Source organism: Pteronotus mesoamericanus, unplaced genomic scaffold (genome assembly GCF_021234165.1).
Source record: "Pteronotus mesoamericanus isolate MK-2021 breed Mesoamerican mustached bat unplaced genomic scaffold, CSHL_Meso_final scaffold_582, whole genome shotgun sequence".
In the NCBI taxonomy this organism is placed as follows: domain Eukaryota; kingdom Metazoa; phylum Chordata; class Mammalia; order Chiroptera; family Mormoopidae; genus Pteronotus; species Pteronotus mesoamericanus.
Window position 1 is genome coordinate 7,420,053 of NW_026555323.1, and position 22,811 is coordinate 7,442,863.

General features: G+C 40.5%; 1 protein-coding gene across 2 annotated transcripts in view; it reads right to left on the reverse strand.

Annotated features, from left to right (window-relative positions):
- MCTP2 (multiple C2 and transmembrane domain containing 2) overlaps positions 1-22,811 on the reverse strand; it is a 136,313-nt gene that overhangs the window by 64,695 nt on the left and 48,807 nt on the right. The window contains exons 9-11 of one of the 2 annotated variants that reach the window (XM_054561886.1): positions 19,447-19,482; positions 9,514-9,678; positions 7,225-7,355 (exon numbers count right to left, since the gene is read on the reverse strand). In XM_054561886.1, the coding sequence (XP_054417861.1) occupies positions 7,225-7,355; positions 9,514-9,678; positions 19,447-19,482 (332 nt within the window). Of the gene's footprint in view, positions 1-7,224; positions 7,356-9,513; positions 9,679-19,446; positions 19,483-22,811 lie in introns of those variants that run through there. The other variant, XM_054561887.1, reaches the window with a different exon arrangement.

The following is a 22,811-nucleotide window of genomic DNA, read 5'->3' on the forward strand; positions in this document are numbered from 1 at the left end:
TGGACAAATGGAGCATGAAGTGCTGTTGATGGATCCCACTTTGGCGGCACTGCTAGGAAAGGCTGTCCCCATCTGCTATAAATTGTATGTTTTCCGCCTCTTAACAGCCAATGTTCCAGGGATGTTGAAAACCTCAAACACATTTAAATACAGAAGCAAACACCAAAAAGGGGGGCTGAGGTGCTAAGTACTTATTTGCCTTAACACTGAAAACTCTGGATTTGCCTGGACCACACCTGCTTTGTTCATGCATAAAAGGGGTGGGGGGCGGGGTGTGTGTGTGTGTAATTCTCCCTTGCCCTCCAAAGTTATTAAATCAGATAATATTTACAACTTTATAAAAGGATGAACACCCTATCCCTTCTCATAATGTATGACAAGGATGGATTCTTACCCTAAATTTTCAGTGGACTTTGTACACATGCAAGATAATCAGAAATAGTAAACTTACCAATAGATTATAAAGCAATGCCAATTTTGAGCCACATGGAGATGCAAAAAGTCCAGTTTAATAAATTTGAAAGTAAGTTTATAATCCTTTTCCAATTAAAAGGAAAAATATCAGTAGTAGTGAAAGTCTATATCATTTTTTTACTAGAGAATAAAAAAAATATTTGAATACTGACATGTATGTATAAAATTAAATATATGTGGGTAATTTTTAATTAACACAAGTGATTCTGGTTATGAGAAGATGTGGCAATTAGAGTTTCTACATGTAATAAATTTATCATGTATTTCTACTGAAGACTCATTACAAAAAGGTATGTCTTTTTACATAATTCTCTATGATTTGAATCATAACAATTTTTTTTTCTGGAACTTACTTAAAGTTACTATTGTGAAAAAGGGGGTTACAAACTATTTTTATTTAATAAGCAAGCATGTAAGTGGAGAATTAATTTTGCTTGGAAAGGAAGTTCAACTTCTTTAACTTTACCATTTCTACAAAACTAAGTACCCACAAATTCTTAACTAATACAGCAGTAGTACACCTGGCAGGAATACTTGGCTGAACATTATTTTACGTTTTCACAGATGCTTTCATTTAATAAAACTCTTTCTTATGGAAAAATGAAGAATCCAAATTGTGAGAATTTTCTCTAGTGATCACTCTCTTTCCCCCAAATTAGCAATAACTTATTTATGGCACATTCACTTTAATATCAGTAATAATGGAAATTTATTTATGTCCTAAGCCTACCATTTTATTATGGTGGTGGTTTTGTTGGGTTTTAACAATCAAAAGTTACTTAGAAATAAAAGCTCAGAGAGCAACTAATGTATGCAAGTCAAAATGATGCATAATGAGGCAATAATAGAAATTTTTGTAAATAATTCAAGATGGACATGACATTAATCCTAAAAAGTCACCTAAAAAGACTGTGGGCCATATTAGCATATTTACAATAACTTTGCCAACTCTCCTAGTGATTGTTTAAAGCCACAACTTACTTGAACAGAGCAGTTTCTTATTTTAAACAAATGCTAAATCATGCCCCAGACAAAATGCAAAGCAAATCTGAGTTTCTTCTCAGAAATTACACATTTTCATGAACTTTCAGTTATTTCCATCCACTGGGAGACTTTGTACCTGCCTTAAAGATTATTCAGATAATGAAGAGAAAACATCTGAGCCCTGCTTATTTTACAGATAAAAGAGCCCTATATATGACAGATTGGAGGTTTCATCACAAACTGAATGGAATTTACAGCCTCAGTTAACTAATGAGTGATTTCAGCCAAATACGTGCTTTAATTTCTTAGTGACTTGAAGGAGCAAATTAAATTGATGGGTCTCAGCACCCTGGTCTTTGCTGCAACTACTCAACCCTCTGCATGTAGCATGAAAGCAGTAATAGACAACACAAACAAATGAATGACTGCTGTTTTCCAATAAAACTTTATTCACAAAACAGGGAGCCATCTGGATGTGGCCCGTGGGCCCTAGTTTGCTGATGCCGTCCCCAGAAAAATGCTAATAATTTAGCTGTGCTGAATTATAACCACTGAAAGTATTTTAAATATTTACAAGATTGGTTGCTGATAGAACAAACATAATGATAAAGGTATCAGAGATATTGACCTAAGAATAATTTTTTAAAAATATCTTTTAACTCCCCATGGCCCAAGAAATTCTGACCAACGTATCCAAATGTGTATGTAAACAAAACATGATAAAGCAATAAAACTTACAACATTGCTTTTCTACCTGAAAGATGGATCTGGAAAACACGTGCTCAGAGCATCAACGTAAAAACTGTGATTAATTAGCATTGGCAAATTAGGTCTGCTCCGGGGCGTCGCATGTGAGTTCACAATGCAAGTGTGATGACCACGTTTGACGGTCATTCAGAAGGTGCTAAACACTGGTCCTTAAGTGACCAAGAAACTCTTGTTCCAAAGTCAGATCTTAGCATCTTTAGTCAATGACAGCTCCACTATAATAACAAGCTTTACATTACGGAGCGAAAAAAAAATAGCGGAGTCACCAGTGAGTTTGTGCCTAGAGAGGAGCGGTCACAGCTCACCTGCAGGAGACAGAAGCCAGTGGTCCTGAGACCTCACTCCTGCCTTCTCCAGTCTTGTCTAGGGACGCCACCCACCCTTCCCATCCCTTCCGCGTGTCTTACAATGTGTGCCCCTCCTCGCTAGGCCTTTGCCCATGTTGTCCCACGTTTCTTTCTGGAAAGTTCTTCTCCCATCTCCTTGCTGAGCTAATGACCTCCTATCAGCTTAAACCTCTTTCTTCCAAAAGGTCAGCTCTTCCCACCGCCGAGCCACTGCATGCTTACCTGTGCAGCCCAAAAGGATCCATGACAGGATCCACACCCATGTCATGTGCTACCCAACCCTGAGCACTTTGCAAGTTGTCTGACCCGCAATGGGCTCTCTATTTGTGGAACAAGATGAACAAGCAATAAAATAAATTCCAGTGGTGTAACAAAACTCAGAGTCAAAACATCCAAATTATAAAGTCCGTGTTGCTTTTTAACCAGGGAAATCTCTGGCAGTCTTTACTTCCTCCCCTATATAAGAAAGCAATGGAAAGACATATTTTTCACTAGGCTCCTCCCAGACTGAAAATTCCACGATTCTATTCACCTGAAGAAAACAAGGCTAAATTACTTTTTTTTTTCCCTTCTGCAACAGGCATATATTAAAGCTATCCTCTGTCGCCAACAGGCAGTTAATGTGCTGATATAGCATTGTTTCTGACCTCCTGTGTGTGTCTTTCTCCATTAATCCCCCAGCATTTTAATGTTTTAATTCAACACATAATTTTACCATATCAGTCAGCCCAACCTGCTCAAGTTTCCCTCGCCATGATAGCTTTTAACCTCTTATTCATTACCATAATTCTATGTTTTATATTACAGACTGGTCAGCTTTTAACTTAAATGCAAGGGGCAGAAAAGAGTGCTATAGTTTTAAAAGCTGTAAATCTCAGAGGCTAAGGAAGGGGGTGAACAGGAAGAAAACGGTGAATGTGTCAAGCATGGCTGTAAAAGCAGATCGACGACATGGGATGCAATTTGTCCAGAGAAATATTCCAGCCCTAATTCTCCGCGGCATCGGAGTCACTAATAAACTGGCACAGAGGGCCAGGGTCTCTAAGTCACCCTGCGGGGCTGAGGACACCGGCTCGGAGGCAGCCAGACCAGAATGGGGCTTAAGCATTCTCATTCTTAAACTTTCCAGGCTAAATGAAGTGTAGAAGATTCTATAACAAGTTAATCTCTAGAGTCACCTTGATATGTAAAATATGCATTAAGAAAATGATGTGATTTTTTGAAATGGAACAGTTTACAATGGGAGAGTTGGTAATTTACATTCTTGCCATTTTGTTTAAAAGTTGAAGCAGGTTAAACTTAGCTTTAGATGTTACTCCCCCTAAAACTTCACGCTCTCTGGACCACTGATGGACGCTAGGATCAAAGACTGTCTTTCTTTCTTCCTTTTTTTTTCTCTGCCTATGAATAAATCTGGTTTCAGGGGGAACTTCCCAAGCACCTTCATCTCACCCGCGACGAGCGCAGACCCCCCCTCAGTCACCTGCGGGTCACGTGGCAGGTGCACCATGACACAGCAGGGTTTCGGAAAGCCCCCCATGACTCAGGAGAGCCCAGAGGAGGCTGGGTGACAGGCAGATCCATGTTTCCATTGTCACCAAGCTAGCCACCCACCAGTGCCAACGTGACTTCTCTTCACACACCCGATCAGCACTCCAGCTTTCTACGCACAGCTCCAAACCCCAGTACCATACAGATTAATTCACACCATTCCGTCTCTCAGTCAACAAGTGGCCATGCCACCGGGTCCTTGGAGAAATGCACTGCTCGCTTCTATAAAAGAAATTAAAAACATCTATACTGTATTGGAACAAAAACAAAAATCTGCTGAATCTTACTCATCACAGGTCATGCACTTAAATCGCATAATTTTGGTTGCAAATGCAGCAAGTATAGTTGCCATGCAGAAAAATCTCAAGATTAATAGTAATAGTAACATCTACCATTTCAGGGCTCCAAAAGACCTACGTATCCGGTAAACATTGTGGCTGGTCGTCACGATGACCCTGCACTTGGCCAGTGGCCCCACGACACAGATAGGGAACCAGATTCCACAAGCAAGGTCACTGCCCAAGGTCACCTAGCTACGAACGCTATGGCGACCAACAAGCTCAGGATGTCCAGCTCAAAAGCTGGTGTTCCTTCCTTCGTGCCAAACTGCCTACAAGGGGAGGCCTCACTGACATGAATTTCCTCAGAGAGGCCATTAGAGCTTTAAATTACTAAAATCAAAAACAAAGTGTGGGACAGAGAAGCCTTAGAAGACACTTAGGTCCCACTCACACTGTCAAAGGGACCCCTAATGCAAAAACACATTTCCAACAGTGGGGAGACCAAGTCACTGAGACTTAGAATTACAACAACAGAGAAAATGAGGGGAAAAAAAGTGAAAATTTCACAATAAGAAGGAAACGGTAAGGAAGAGGTCCGTGGTATACACACACGAGCACAATCTCTCCCTAACTGGGGGAATCGGTTTATATTTTCAGCTGGGTTTCACCCCACCTGGAAGTTCGCTGCAGGGTAATGCTGAATAACCAGCTCCCAAGAGATAACTTTTGTTATCTTTTGTACCGCAGGAGAGGAAAAAGGAAAAGGATACCAAAAAAAGCTCTAAAATCCATGAAGAGAAAGGACAGAATGGCCGCTAGGGCAGGTATACCTCTAAGTTACAAACAGGAAATAGCTAAAAGAATAAATAAATTCCCAAATGACAAAACGAGGCATGAACGGGACATCTTAAATTAGTTTTTGCGGCTGTGAGGCAACTTTGCACTCATTGGGAAAACCATTTCCTATTATGTGGGGGGGAATAAAAAAAACATGACAGCACAAGGACATGCGAAGTGGCAAGGCATTCTTCCTTGTGCCTACGAAAATAACATGCAGGCCATTCATCACCGGAGGCCCAGATTCCCACCATTCAGATGCCACTTCGGAACACAGAGTTCCCTGCGTCTGCACGTTGAGGTAACTTGTCCTTACTCCATGGGCTAGCAAAACAGTCTCTGATCCTCCTACTGATGGGTGTTGGCAGGGTCCTGGTACGTCCCAGTGGTGAAAAGTGTCATAGGTACTGAGAAGTGTCGGAGGTGTCTCAGTTACCCTGAGTACGTGGAGGAGGGGGAAGGAGACCAGGCCAGAAATCGGGCCAGCAATAGCTGTGAAATGCTGGACCACCCTTAGATCTCCTGCTAGCACCGCAGAGTGTAGGGGGACCTGCCTCAGGCCGAGCTACGGAGGGGAGGGGAGTGATGCAGGCAAGTGCTGAGAGTCTGGGCGCCAGACACTGTGCTAAGTATTTTACATTAAAAAAGCCCTGCATGAGGTATTGGGTTAGTTGGGGGCACAACCCATTTCTGCCTCTATATTCTTTCCTGATGGAAAAGCATTTCGCTTCCCTAGGTCTCTATTTCCTTGTCTGTAAAATGAAGAGCTTACACTAGATGAGTGGTTTTTGATCTTTAGTTTTCAGCAATAAAACTCGTCTTTCCCATGGAAGCCCAGATGCTCTGGCCCCAGGGGAGAATCTCAGGGGACCCCTTCCATCTCCAAAGGATGACCCCAAGGCCTCTCCCTGAAATCAGCATTCCAGAGAACTTGGTTTGACAAAGATGACAAACATTTCTTGAAAGCCCTTTAAACGCTTATTTTCTGCATTTAAGATCTGTGAACCAATACAGAAAGGTACTAGACCTATCAGGATGAGCACTTTGTAACTTATGTAGATGTTTAATCACTATGTTGTACCTCTGAAACTAACAGGACATTGCATGTCAACTGTAATTGAAAAGAAAATTATTTAAAAAGTGATTTGTAGACAACTTATATGTAGAGGAGATGAACGATAGGCAGCAAATTGGTGGCAAGAACTTGAGTTTGGAGACGAGGAATCCTGATGTTAACACTCGCTGCTCTGAAGCACAGGGCCTGCGTCGGCCGGGTCCTACGTGGCGCCCCCCGCCCCCCGGCCCGCGCCGCCATCCGTAAAGCGAGGACTGCGCCGCTGACTCACAGGCTGTTGGGAAGGTCAGAGTTGATGATGTTTCCACCAGCATTTCCTCTGCGCTCAGTACAAGTCAGACCCCATGGAGGCACAATCGCACGTCACTGCGCTGTTACTGCCGTCCCAATGATACTCAGTATTGTTAGTCAGGGATGAATCAATTAAGTCGGGAGGGCCCAAAATAAAGCAATAAGAGATCTGTCCTCAAGAGATTTCATTACAGTTTGCCACAAAGGTCATCAAGAACATTTTCCACCATGTTCGGACACCTAGCAACCTGTTTTTACTAAATGATAGAGCAGTTCACTAACTAGCGAAAGCAAAATTATGGAGTACATAGGAAATATAGACAACTAGTTCCCCAAAACCCTGACATAGCGTGTTATCTTTCTTTGCAGAATTCCTGACATGTACTATTTTCTTCTGTTTTAATCAATACTACATGGCATTCACTAATTTAAAAGAAGAGATAAAACAACTTTCCCCAAGTTAGGGTCCAGCTGGCTTCTGGCTCCCTGGTGCGGGGGGTGGGGGGGAGGGTGGGTGGGCATGAGGTTTGACTCTAAGCCCAACAAGAGAAAGAGCAGCCACGCGCCGAACGCCCCTCGCGCGGCTCCCACCACTGAGAAAGGAGAGCAGACTCACGTGCCCAGGCGCTCTTCGTGCTTTCTGCTGTCCTTTCCCCAGACTTCAATGTCCAAAATGCCCATCCTGTCAGAGAAGTAGTGAAAGTCAAACTCTTCCCGCCACTGCGGATTTGCACTCTTACACAGTGTCTAGAAAACATGCAGTTATAATATTTATTGTCTTCAAAATGCCATTCATTGCAACAGCAGCTACACATTCATTTCATTTCTAAACTGCAGGAGGTGGCGATGTGCCTTTCTGTCCCTTACAAAGTTAAACTGTCCTTGTTTGGAAGGAAAGGCACTGGGAGGTTTAGGGAATTGGCAAAACATCACCACCCTTTTAGCAGATCCCCAGATTCAATCATTTGTCCACCAAGTTAGACAAAATACTGTTACCCCACAAGAAATCGTAACTTTTATATTTATATATGTACATACATATGGTATATCTCAATGGAAGTTTTAGACAGTTGTTCAGTCATACAGAAACTACTATTAATTGGTTAACAAAATCATTGTTATTGACACATTCATTCAGCACGGGCTTAAGAACTATACAAATTAACAGTCTGGAGTCTTGATTAAGTCTGTCAGATGCATTATACAAGAAACCCATCACTGGTACATTGCTGCCTGTTTCTAAATCCCAGTTTACTGATTCCAGTCACTGGAGTGCAAGAAAAACTAGAAAATTCCACAGCAGCCAACTTCAAAAATTAATAAGCGTGGTTTGACAATTCCACAGGTGTTTCTGTATTCTCTGAGCGGTCCCACACTGCTTTGCGTTTGATTCCCTGGCACGATGTTTGTTTTTGTTTCATTTACATAGCGATTCGATTCGTGGCTAAAAAGTGAGCAGTAATTCTGGTCACCGCGCACCAGCCTCTAAGGACTCAGCAGCGACTATTAAATCTTAGTGCCCACCATTACGTCATGGGAAAACAGACAGGGACAAGTCAGATCTCAGCTGTAGTCAACATCACGTAACGTCACTGGACTTAATAGATCAGATCACAGAATTGAGAAACCATGAAGAAAGAAAAAATCCTATTAGACCACAAGTTAAATGCAATATCCCTCAAGGAGGACTGCAGCAGATCCTGGACTAATTCTACACTTCACCTTAGTCTGAAGGGCTGAGAGTGCCTAGTGAGGAATAATTTTTCTATAAACCCTTAGCCGGACCTTGGCCAGAGAAAGGAATCTTAGTGGGGATACCCTGGATTTGCTCTCTGTGAAGTACGGCCCGAAACTACCTAGTTAAAATAACTATCTGTGTATTTCTGCCGTAACGAGCTGTCAATGTTTCACGTTTTTTTTAATAAACGATTCGTCAGCACGAGCTTTGATTTTTCTAGTCCTTGTGCTAGTGTAAATGACATTTAATGTTTGACTTTGCACTGAAAATTGTACAACAGAGACAACCTCTTGCCTCCCTAAATCATTTTCCAACTTGTCTGCATCTGTTATGTCTTCGATGCGGGGAAAGCCCGGGCTGCAAATATCCTCGGGTCTATTTTCAAAATCTTCCACTGATGTTTTTTTCTTATGTGGCTTTTGGCAAGCCATTTAACTCTCAAGTACCCCAGTTCCCTCAATCCATAAAACACAGAAAATACTCCTGTCTGACAGTTATGTAAAACTAATTAATTACCATGGTTTGGAGACGATGGCTTTTGAAATAAAAACCACACCAAATTACTAAGATTAAAAATTAAATGGAATTGGGATCAACAGAATAAGATGACTGATTTTTAAAGACAGTTAAAAATGCCATTGTTTTTGTTCCAAACAGATCACTTTTAATACTTCAGAGAGCTCTTTTCTTAAATTGTAGCAAAAAACCAGCAGCACTCAAAGTGTAATTTTTTGCGTAAATACTAACAAGGGAAAAAAAAACTATATAATTTTGAAAATATTTTTAGTTGTCACAAATGTTGTAAGCAAAATATAATATATATTATTTGTTGGATTTTGAAAATATTTAGTTATCATTTTCCTGCATTCTATGAAACCTAGTTTGCTTATTTTCAAAACAAAAATCACACATTCAAATCTACTGCTTAATGTTTTCCCTAGCTCTAGTTACAGGAGGAAAATAAACTATAGTCAGCAATGAAATACCCATATTAATTGATGGCATCTATACAATTTTTTATGGAATAATCCTAATATAGTGAAGAGGGTTAAAAACAAATCACTTCTATTTTTGTGAAATGTAGCATGGGAAAACATTTTTTTTCAAAAACGTGATCTTTTTCATTTTTAAAGATATTGTTCTCCTTAAGGAATTGACAGAACTTACCTTACTTTTATACTTCTGATCTCCCAGTTTTAACAGGACGAACATCTCTGTCATGTTTCCTCCTGAGACGTTCTTCCCTTCCAACAAAGTTATACTTATAATCCCATTCCAGAGCTGGTTCTTTCTCAAGGCCTCGGAGAGCCGCAGGCTGCGTATCAAAGAGGACTAGAGCAAAAAGTAAAGAGGAGAGATCAACTTGCTGATAACTCTCAAGGACAACTTTGGTGATCACAGGCATTCCAGCTTTCGATATTGGATCACAAATAGCACTCCCTGCCTGGGGCAACTGTTATTACTCTTCATTGGCAATGCAAACCTGCAATCGCAGTTAACGGGGATCCCTCTCCGGCAGGGGACTCGTAGCCCATCTAGGGGAGGGTGAATATGAGCAACACTTGCATTTGGCACTGGCCTGTCCTCCCCCTCAGTTCTTGGGTAGGAATCCTTCAAGTGGGCCTTTGGCGATTTTAATAGTAGGAAGGGAAGAAAGGAATTCTGGGAAACAGAGATATAAGCAACAAGGCATTGCTTTGCAGGGAAACAATACCTCTGGGCATTCAGAAATAATGGTTTTGAATTTATCCTTCACACTTGAATCTGTCCCCACTTCCCTTTATTCCTTGGGCTACGACTAAAAAGCTCACGCCATTGCAAGATTCACAACTCCAGACAGAGCCTGCAATCAGCCAGCCAAATGAGCTCTGCAGATCTGGGGGTGGAAAGGATGTATAAAGTACTTAGCACAATGCGTGGAACCTAGGACAGTTCAGTAACTGTCAACTTATTTTTTTCCAGTTGTAAACTACGTTACTTGTGCCCATTACAAACACCTTAAACAGAATATAGACAAGGGCAAACATCTCCTATTATTAAGTTACAGAGAGGACAAGCACATTTTATTTTTAATTTCCATTATGTAAATTTTCAAACACATACAAAGGTAGAATAATATATGAAATCTCCATGGAACTCATTCAACATTTTGCCCATCTTTTTTCATCTATCCTTTCACTATTTTCCTCAGTCTGAATGACTAGAAAGCAAAATCCGTATTTGCTTTTACATAAGCACCACGCCATGACCGTGCTCAACAAAAGTAGCCGTAATTCCCTTAATATCGTTAAACACCCAGAGCATATTTACATTTCCCTGATGGTCTCCACAATGTCTTTTTATGGTTAGTTTGTCTGAGTGAGGATCCCAATACGATGCACACGCTGCATTTAGTTGGCGGAGTTCATTTATGTTCTCCGTTCAATAAATGAAATGGCACAAGCCTAGACCGCTTTATTTGAAGGAGAAATAAATGGACTGGAGAATGTAAATGGCACTGAGTATCATAGTAAAGCAATGAATTTCTAACACTATATATTCTTCCTGTCATCTGCTCGATATATCTTCAAGATCGTTTAGACACCAATTTGCTCGGACACCAGTTAGTCACAATTTATCACAACAAATGGTATGTCAGTACCATATTAATTATACACCAGCTTACCTCATCCAACACACGTCACTCTGCCACTCTGAATAAATGATGCAACAATGCCACACCAAGCATTCGGTTGCATTTTATGGTCACCTTAAACATTAAGGAAATCTATAGTCCTAAACTTCATATCCATGTCACTTTTCCCTTAAAATGCACGCGCGCGCGCGCACACACACACACACACACACACACACAGAGCTTTTGGAGATGCTGAGACAGGGAAGGGAAGGAAAATAAGAAAAAAAAAATTTTAAAAAGAAGAAAAAAAACCCCTCTCCTCTGGAGAACATACACATTCTCTTACAACTCCTATTTGCTGTTGGGTTGTGGATTGAATATACTCCATAATGAAAGTTTATGAAAGAGTTAAGTTAAGCAATTGTCTATTTGTTAAGAACACATCCCATCACAACATACAGACAGGCACGTATATAAGTACATATGTGTAAATGTGTTTATATAAATACATGCATATAGATATAGATACACTTAATACATTTTATAGCTTATTAAGCCAACAGGCTGAAAACTTCTAGTTTTAAAAAGAAAATGAGATTTTGATTCATCTATCCTGCTGCGATGTCCTTTTTTTTTTTTTAGTTTTTTTCTTCTTAAAGTTTGACTTGCCAACCAACAAGCTAATGCATGACCTGTCCCATGGCCATGCTTCAAAGTCCCGACAGATATATTCCTCCCTAAACACTGCAACTATTTCAAAATCCTTTTTATAAAGAAGGGAGTAATGTCCACAAGAGATCAAAGGGCATCCTACAGTCTGGCAATTGCCTAAGAAAAATGGCAGTGCTTCTATGAAATATGCCCTAAAATAATTTTGTGGCTTGGTATGTCCTAATTTCAAATTGGATGTTTATCTTGGAAAGGCTTCTATCTAACTTGTCCATAAAACAGCCCCACTTAGCTCTGTGAGCTCTGTGAAAATGGGATCCAAAGCTGGTCATTAAGGGGGACTAGAGATAGGTTCCATATGGCGGAACAGCATGGGAGGGCGAGGCTAAGGCCTCCATCAGGCGCGGCTTGGCTGGAGCTCCTGATCTATCCGTGGACACTCGTTGCCTTACACCGTAACATCTGGATTATTGCTTGTAATGTCCCTGGGAAATATCCACTTTCCATCAAAGCCTTTATCTATCTCAGTCAGACTTTGAACATTTGAGCATTTAGCGCAGTCATGTTTGATGTGACGGACTTGCTCTTTGCTGTCCAAGATCCCCCCCCCCCTTCCTAAAGGCAGGGTAGGAAAAGAGAAGTATGCATTGCACAATTTGCAGAGAGAAAAGAACATAAAACCTTTAGTCTGCTAATTTCACCCTAAATATTTCTGCAAAGACCACTATAAAGTTACGTCCAAATAGTTTCATCTGCTAGCAACGTATTCTGGGAGATGTGCATGGGCTTTTAAAAACGTTTCTTAATTAATGTAGCATTTCTCTTCCACCACGGAGGGGTGCAATGGGGTTTCAGAGCAGAGTCTGGCTGGGGGCAGTGTCCGGGCCATTCTGTGCGAGCTCTGATGCAGAGCTGGGCTCTCAAATTCTTTTGTGGTCTTCAAACACTCCCTTTCTCCCCACAATAAATCGGCTCCTCTGCACTCACTCTCTTAGCTCAATAGCTCAGGTTTTCATGTCTGTGCCTGAGCCTGGAAGGGGAATTTGTCATCTTAATGCAGCTTGGAATGTGAAAGGAGAAAAGGAAATGACCCATCAAAGGAGAAGCCCACCCCACCTGAGCTGAAACAAACACCCAGAGATAGAGCAAAGTTTCTGGGTCCTGACCCTAATTTCTCAGCAGACATAACGGATAAAATATAGTACATCGGGGTTTTGTTATGTTTCTCCTTCCTCCCGAAGGATCAGAACCTTTTACTATTTCCATGTTGATTCATTCATAGGCTCGCTCTCCCTCACCCCACCAAATCCACAGCGTTCCTCTCAACAGAGCGACTTCCATCTAAAACACACACGTTAGTTATTACTAGTGAAAACAAGGCATGATATCTAACTTGGAGATGTGCTGGGTTTCATACAAATGAAACAGCTCCAAAACTATTAATTTACTTCTGGGTCATGACAATTTTACAGACAAGAATGAAATGAAAGAAGGGGGTGGGCTGGACGTATAAACTGGGGAGCTTCTGCTCATTTCCAACAGGTAGAGCATCCTCAGGAATTTCTGATCTAAGAAAAGACTCTCAAAACAGTGAATGGATTGTCATACCTGGGGCATGTAAGATGGATTACACCTTGACCAATATCATGGGGTAATTATTCAAAGTGATCTCTTGGGCATAATAAAATACTAAAAAAATAATTTAAGATAAAAATTAAAAAGAGGGGCAGGGAGATATTTTCAAAAGATTTTTCTAGGCAGGCATATCTCGTAGGTGCCAAATACTCTAGGGGTACTTTTTATATCATCTCAGTTATGGAAATATATAACGTGTTCCAATGATGCCAATGCATCTTATTCTAATTCTCATTTATTATTTTTTTTCTACATCACTGTAAGAAAGTAGGTAGTCAATGAAAACAAATGCATGAAAAAAATTAACTCTGTAAGTAAAATGAATAGTAAAGCAAGATTGCAACTATGTTGGCACCCCTTAGACAAGCTAAGGGAGAGCCCCAGGTCTATCAAAGGTTTCCCTGAAATATTCCTTTCAAGCGTTTTCAACATGTAAAACTACTGCTCATTGTCAACAGCTTTTACAGCGTGGCATGAGAAAATCCATACATTCATACAACAAGCTCCCAGAAAACCTCCCACCCGCAGAGCCTTATATCATCTGAAGAGGATCCTGTAGGCATAAATTCCCCGAGAACTACACAGAAATCCTTGCGTAAGAATATAAAGAAAGCCTTTTAAATTTCCCACATGGACACGGAAGATGAGATTTATATCTGTAGATGAATAACACAGTCCCAAGGCTATGAATAATCTGTGTGTATGAAGATACGAGCTATAAAAGTCTTATATTCGGTTTAATATATTTTTAATTATGAGGGAATATCACCACTCAATTGTTGTACTTAAAAATAAAAATTAGATTAAAAGTATTTTAAAAATGATAGAGTCTATAAACACCCATTGGCTCAGGGTTTGGAACCAGGAAAATGTTTCCAATGTATGTAAGATGTAAAGAAAAATAAAATGAAGGCCAGGTGCTACAATAAGATGTTCAGTTTTGCCCTGATCTCTAGCGGCTCATGTGCAATCATATTCATCATCTCGTCTTCCTTGATTCACCTGTGCCATCCTGTGAGCCTTGACATCTGTGTTCCATGTTTCTATGTCTCTTCTTCACTTAAGATGCTTCAGTGCTGTTCTACTCAGCGCTGGGACTCAGCGCAGTGAGTGAAGCTCTGGGGATAAACAATTTAAGCCATAGCTCCCTCTTGGGCTTCTGCCAGGGCAGGGTTGAGACGCGAGCCCAAGTGCCTTCCTCTGGTTCGTACCCTGGGTGCCTCTCTGCCTCGCCCTAATCCCAGCCCTGCCTACTGTTCAGCAGCGTAGCCACCAGCCTACAAGGCTGGCCCCCCTTCACCTCTCGCTTTGCACCCTAGTCCACCCGAGCAGTTCTCACACTTGAACACACTTCGGCCTCCCCTGGGAGCTTGCCAAGGGATTGCTGGCTCCGTCTCTAGAGTTTCCAATTCAAGAGGTCTGCAGGAGGGGCCCAGATTTGCAAGGATGGTCGATTAATTAGGCAGTTTAGAGATATAGAGAGACAGACAAACAGGTACACAGTTGTACACGGCTGTTTTGTTATATAGGTATGCAATTCTGCAATCCTTTGGGTACAACCAAGAAAATGAAATGGAAAAACGGTGTTACCATGGCTGGGCACTGAGTTAAGAATGTGTGGCAAAGAAACAAGAACAAAACAAACATATAAAAAAGGACTCTATTACTTGGAAAAGAGTTCCAGTCACCATGCCCTTCAGTGAGGTCCTCAAAGGGCCATACTTCTTGCAAAAGCCTCCTGCTTGCACTGCTTCCTGGGCCTCCACAGGAATTAGGGACGTGAGTTCAATTAGACAAAGAGGTGTGATGATTAAAGGCGTCCCCTCCAAAGCCTTTGACTGTCCTCTTTCTAGGAATTTACCGCAGCCCCCAACATTAAACCAGCTAAATGTGCTAAAGCCTTATTTGCAAAGCACCAAAGGCCAAGCCCTTAGCAAAACAATAACCCTCTAAACATGCTGCCTTTGTAAGTGCAGGGAGTTCTTAAATCTCTGCCAAGTGTTTGGAAGCAAAAGCAACACTGTCAACCTGTGTGACTGAGTCAAAGGCAAAAGCGTAATCACAATCTCTTGCCACGACTTCCCAGGTGTCACTCATTTGGCAGGACAGCTAACCCACAGAGCCAGTCACCCAGGGGACAGGAGCCTATCAGAAGGGTCAGAGCCGACAAGAGGTGCCACATCGCGCCATCGCAAGAGAGCACGGTCTACAAAATATTCTCAAGACTGCACCAGCACCCTGTCACGGGGGCTACGGTGTGATGAGTCTGAGGCTGGAAGACTTTAGGTCAAGGTTGGAAAACAGGCAGAGCAAGGAGGTTCTGGTCTGTGCAATAGGACAGCACTCGGGGTTCAGGACCGACCAAAGCCCAACACGTCTACCAACCACGGCTTTCAGAGAGGCTGCCCGCCTGCCCCACCTGCTGACTGTGAGAGAAGCCAAAGGAGTAAAACGGAAAGTGGAAGAAGGGACAGAAGGCGGGGCAGGCACGACCTAAATTCACGCAGAACCTTCAGCATGTAATTCATGACTCTCACACAGCAAGCACACTAAAAAAGTGTGCAAAAAAGAAAAAAACAAAAAAACAAACGCTCGTAGGCTTACCATCTGTATTTTGTAGTGGAATCCAACAGGAAAAGACAACCATTCAAGGTACTGAAAATACAGGGCACTCCGTGCAGAGGAACCAGACAGAACACTGGGATAGCCTAAGGCAGGCAACAGGAGGAAGTTTCCAAGACTCTTAGGCTGGGGCAGGGGAGGGCAACCTTTTCCTGTAAATGCCCAGACAGTAAGCACTGAGGGTTGTAGGTTACGGGGTCTCTGTTCCAAAGACACCACACTGTCCCTGTCAGCCAGAGACAATTTATACACACATGGATGCAGCTGTGTTCCAACAAAACTTATTTGGGAAAACAGACCTAGGGCTGGATTTGGCCCTCAAGCTGACACTCCATGACCTCGGCCAGAGAGTCAAAAATAGTAAATACTAGGGTCAAGGTCACCTGGTAGAAGCTGAAACCACAGCTGGTGTGGTTAATGGAAGATGCAAAATGCAGACACACCCACCTTCTCCCCTCTCCTCTCCCCCTGTACCCTGCCGATCCCATCACTGTAGGAAGCCAGCTGGAGGCCGGCTGACATGGGATCTTGAAAATATATCTTGCAAAGATCAGCCTCTGCAACAACAGAGGAACAGAGATAAAAGCATAGGAAGCCAAACAGGCCAAAAATTGGCATGAAGAGTCAACTAATTTCATACAGGAAAAAAAAAAAGTTATACCAGAATGGGACATATCTCTTACCTTAGGCATGCCATGTCTTTTCCCTTGGATTGTTGACATATGACCGCATAAAACAGGGGTCAAAAGAGGGGCTATGTAAGAATATATGCTTATCTCTGTGCGAATTAACCTAAAGTAAAGAAAATCCATAACTAAAGCTCAGCCATCGCACCTGTACACACTCAAAGAATAGCAGGTGGGTGTGTGTGCGCGTGTGCATAGATTTCTGAGTATACTCAGTCATTGATCAACTCCACTTTTTATCATTGCATTTTTCTCATTGGCCTATGGGATGTAAAAGAAGTCACTACTGTTAATTTTTTATCTCTATAATGGTTACCTACATTATAAAGAGGTTTAGAAACATTCACAGTGAGGATTACAGACAGTAAATATCAAAAAAAGAAAAAAGAGTTACTTGGTTCGGGCTCTACTAAATCAAATTCTCAATTCTCATTTTAAAATGCACATCACGGCATAGACAGAGGCTGTGGATAAAACCTAAACATATATTTGAAGGCAATGTCTATATTTAGTATATTAAAAGCAAGGTTACTGTAGTAAGAAAATACTTCAGAAGAGCCTCTAAGAACATTCCGCCATTCTGGGCTCCTCGGATGATGCAAACTTACAAACTTATGAATTTAAGAAGCGAATTACCTAAATAAGCTTAAAGTATCCTAAGAATATAATGGAGGTGAAAAAGTCAAAAACATTTTCTAGGGAACACAGTACTTGGAATTAGCAAATTTGTAGATACTCATAGCTAAGTAATAGTCTTCGTGTCAAACTACGGCTACCTAATTTTTCAATATAATAGAAAATCCTAAAAAAAGAAGCTTAGAACTATAGCTTTAAAATACCCAGATAGGTTGATCAGGGTATTCTGACAAGCCTTGCACAGGGCTCATCACAGCCTCTGTAGATTTTCCAGGTGACTCGTTTTCGTGAGCCATGCCAGAAGCCATCCCATTGGCCTCTCCGAAACTGCAAAGGAAGTATCAAAGCGTCCACCGGACAGTTGAAATTCTTCACCAATATAGAAATTGCTTCTCGCATATGAGATCATAAATAGCTTTCAATGAGCTCTATTCATCTAAGGTTTCATTCAACACAGGTACAAGGTTTGGGCATGTATTATGTCTCTGAGTCCAGTGCACTGAAGTCAAAATTCCAGAAACTACCATGACAGGGGAAAAAACAAAACACAAAAAAACAGCACTCAGTGGGAAGTCACAACTCTGCAGTGTAGATATAAATACTGCTCTCCGGGATCCTCTGCTCCTTCCATATTTTTGATATCTTTATCCAGGCCGTCAACATTTTTTCTCTCCCTCTTCATTCCTTTGGCCATTCTTCCATAACCTCTCCTGTCCTCCCTAGGCTACAATATTCCCCAGGCTCACAATTTTTCTTTCTAGCCTTTATGTTCTTCCACAAACTGCCAGCGCTCTTCCACAGGCCAGAGCTCCCTAACTAAAGATGGTTATTGATGTCCAGGACCAGTGTTTTAGTGCGGCAGCAGAATCAATAAACGAGAAAATACTGCTTTGTCAGGTTTCACCAAAGCATGCTGGGAAACTTTACTGCTTCAGATGGTTACAGAGACTCTTAATGCAGGAGCACGAGAGCTGGGCTCTCTTCTGTGGTGAGAAATGATGTTCTTCTACCCTCTAGTGACTATAAAGGAATAAGGCAAAAGTTGGAGGGGTTTTTGAGACAGCTTCGCGTTTTTATTGTCTCTTAATTTCTCACAAGAACCAGAGTCTTGGAAACAAAGTGAACTGGTAGGATAACACAATACCTTATCATAGCTGTTTTTTAAAGTGTTCAAAATGCAAAGGATGTCCATTTTACTAAGAGTCAGAACTTTGATTCCTATGAAATTTAAAAGGCAAGGTTTCTAAAGTTCGCCTGTCTTCCTAAGTGACCGGGACTAGTCAGGTTACAAATCTCCCTCTCTTTCTGTCTCTTTCGGTCTCTCTCTCTCTCACACACATACACACGTTCTCTCTCTTTCTCTTACAAATTCACAAAATCTTTGTTTGAAGCCTTTTATTTCACAGAGAAGAAAACAGCTGAAGCACAGTGAGGTCAGAAATTAGTTGTCAAACATTTGTGCACATGTGTGTATAAATAAATGCATGTAAAGAGATTGCTGACGCTCCCTCCCCTTAAAACACGCAACCTGCTGCCCCCACCCGTTGGTGATTCTCCTTAACAAAGCAGCCAAGCTGTGAAATTAAGGTATAATTTTTTTAAATGTTTTGTTGGTCTATTTGTACACTAATTTAGACGTTTAGTCACTTCAGTTACAACATGCTAATTTAATAACCTGATAATTCACAATGTAGTTCTACCTTGGTACATGTACAAGTTGCAAAGCAGTGTATAAAATTGTTTCAGTAGATACTAACAATGTAAAACATCACCAGTACTTCAGGAAGAAATAGCTAAAGAAACTCACCTAAAAAGCAATAAGTGGCTTTTTCAGAAGCTATGAAACATATTTATAAACTACACCATAAAAATCCTTTCAATTAATTTTTTCATTGTTCCCTAGAACACCATTTCTCTCTAATGGTAAATAACTTCCTAAAAGACTAAATCTAACTGCACTACACTCCCAATAATCTAAGCTTAATGAAGTGGAACGTTCTAACATGGCCGGTACCTATAAAATGTCACCACGAAAGCCAGTGCAAGTTCAAACATCTGGCCATGCCCTTATTAAATGAAATTTTAAAAGGGAGGTTGTGCCCTTATTCATAACAGCAGTAAGAGGAACTGAACACTGCTCCATGTAAAGGGTGGTGTGTGTTCATCATGTCTACATAAAAAGATGAACTTTTAACCAAATGATGTTTAAATTAAAAAAACAACAATAATATTTACCTTGCTGGCACTTAACCGCTTCCGGTTTGACCACCGCTGAGGATTGTGTCCATTGAATGGTGAAAGAAGGCAAAACGAAAGAGAGAAATGGAATCATTAACAACATAAAAATATTATCATATTACTTAGATGAGCAGACTATGTTCAAATGACAAAATACCCAACCTTTCTCTGAGGTTACAGAGAAAACATGTTTGAACAAGCAAACAGTTAAAAACACAGAAAAATCACATTTCTGTGGTTGTTACATCACTTTCTCACAGTGCTTCCAACAATGAAAGTACAAGGACATATAAATACTGCTCAGTCCGTAGGAGTCCATTTATGTCTTGAATTGCCTTAAAACATCATAATTTTACCTCTAAAAACAAAGGGAAAAGGCCTATTTTTACTACTTGAAATACTCAGATAGTATTTTGAAAACATTTAAGAGATTCATGGACAATGTTAGTTCATGTTTAGGTTTCCATAGTTTCAGATCCCAGGAAAATAATTCCCTTTACTTCCACTGATTAAATCTCAGTTTTCAAAATAAGGAGAGACAAATCTGAGTCATTCCTGCACAATTAAGAAAAATAGGCTAATACGGCTCCGAGGGAGGGAAGAAAAATTTTCCTGAACAGCAAGTTCAGTTCACCAGTGTTCTCTTTCGAGCTCTCATTTGTCATGCTCAGGCTGCTGAATTTCATTTACAATTAAAATTCTCTCCCAGCAAAGCCCTCTCCTTCCTTCCTCTCATCACTGTCCGGTACCGCGAAGCTCTATTCTGGCTGGTTAACCAGCTAACTGGATGTTCAAAGTCGGATAAATTTAGGAGATTACAACTCAATTATGAATCTAATTGAGCAGGCCACATTTACTATTATGCTTAAGGAAAAAATACCTTTAGGCAAATGACCTACCCACCCTGCCAATACATCTTTTTAATAAAGAACCAGAAAATAAAGTCTTTGGGGAAAATCCACTTACATTCCAGGGACCAGCAACTAGAAACATTGGTACAGAAATGACTTGAAAAGATTCTTTATTCAAAACACTTCCCCTGATGAAATTGTGAGTTCAACACTCAGCACGTGGCACCGAGCTGTAGCTACTACAAACTGGGTACTAAGGTAGTGAAAGAAATTCTTTTTGAGACAATTTCAAATTTTCCCAATAACATAATTGACAAACACTTCAACCCAAAACAAACACCGCAATTAATTACCCTGTTATAGATACCCAAGGCTGTTTAGGGCCTTTAGACACACGACTCTTTTGATTTTATAACAATTATAAAAGATAAATAAAATGGATATGGAGACCAATCTTAAAAATGTCTACTGCTGTCTGCTTACTGTCATACAAAGAGCTACCGTATGTAGACTGTCTATGGCACGCGAAGCTCTATATTCAATAATCTCCACCATCACAATTCTGTCCAATAGGTGACCTTTGTTTTATCCCCATTTCATTCATGAAGAAACTGTAGCTGAGAGGGGTAAAGTTGTTCTGTGAATTTACCCTGATCACTTAACTTCTCAAAACTAGAAAATCCTGGAGCTGGGATTCACTCCCAGGCAGTTGGATGACAGAGGCTATAATTCTAACTACAATCCTATTCCTGCCAAGGAAAAGGAAAAGATAACCAGGTTCGTCAGCCTTCCAGCCACTGCCTTACCTTCTAGCCGGACACAGCCCACAAACACATAAATCCATGCATGAGGCTCAATTCAGGGACATTTCATACACACGGAGGTTTTTGTCAACTTGCTTCCAAAGCAACAAAGGTTGCCTCAGTGATGATGGTAAGAGATGTGGGCACAAAACTGACCATTCAAACTGCAACTGCTCCATCAGACTTTAAATTCAGATGGGAATTTACACAGAAATTATTCTCTATCCATAGGCCACTGTCTTCCCAGTCTCGAGTGTTATTCCCATTTAAAAACCCAATATAAGAAGACTTAAATATTAACTTAAACTCAGTTTTAAAAAAAGCCCAGACATTTCCTGATAGATATTATACCCAAAAGGCCGCTGATAGGCACTATTAATTGAATAACTAACTAAGCATGGCCCAGGATAAATTATTCCTTGCTGGGGTATGCTTTGATCAAGTATAGACACCAAAGAAATAAAACTACCAATTGGAGCAAATGAGAGCAGACAGCATTTCCTATATGATAATACCCACATAAAATGTATATAAAATAAATATATTGCACACTGGACCCCTGCCAGACAAGCAAAGAACAAAGAAAATGAGAGAAGTGCATGAGAAAACACATACCCTGTCTGAAAAACTCTCAAAAAACAGGAAGTGGGGACTCCAAGGAGAAAAGAGCCCAATGAAATACAATGACAAGCGTGGCTACTTTGAGAACTCAAAAATATTCCTTGAGCTGCTTTATAAAAACAAACCCAAGCTGCATCTAATATTAACTTCTCTGCAATTCAAAGTAAAGTTTTCACTAAAATAGCACTACTTTAAAACTCCAAATTTCGGCAACATTTAAGTAGATTTTAAGTGTCACTGTTACTGCTAAACATAACCCAGTACACTACAGAAATATTCACGAGGGGAATAAATAATGCGGCCATTACGCAGTTTAAACATTCAAGTATTTTCATGGGGAAATTATCCAACTTTACCAACCCCACTTAAATATGTAAGAAATTATTAGAACATATCAGCTAGCAATGGCTCAACCATGTGGCAAGTAATACTTATTTACATTACATGTTATTTTAACCTGGAATCCAGATCAAGTAACTGGTCACCTACTGTTCGCATTGACATGGACTCCAGTGCAATACTATCAAGTCTAAGAGAAGCTACAGAAAACCCCTTCTTCGTTATGTTAGCTAGAAAAATAAATTTATTTTCAACAGCAATTTAAGATGTTTCAACATCGAAAATATCAGTTTTCTAGAGACCTCAAGTTTTAACACTGACACTTTTTAAAGAATTGATGAAGGGGTTGGGTTTTTTTTTTTTTTTGGTTTTTTTTTCCCAGTTATTGTCAAATAAATACTCCTAAGATTTTGAATTAAAAATAGCCACTATTTAGTCGACACTCTGGCATTTGTAAAGTCACTGTGTAGTTTCCCTACTCCTTTAAGCCATTTTCTGAGTTTACTAGTAAATCAGTCAGGATTTTCATCATGAAAATAAATTACAACTACAAGCAAAGATGATGTCAAAATGAAGAATATTCTCCTCCTTGACCCCAGTGACTCAATTCAAGAAGCATTATTGGAGGCCTAATTTATAAACAGGCTTCACATTTTCATGCCAGATTCTAAACATGCTAGATTTTAACACATCTTAGTCCTTTTACAAGTAGGCATTTTATTTAGCTGGCTTTAAAAATACCTTTCAA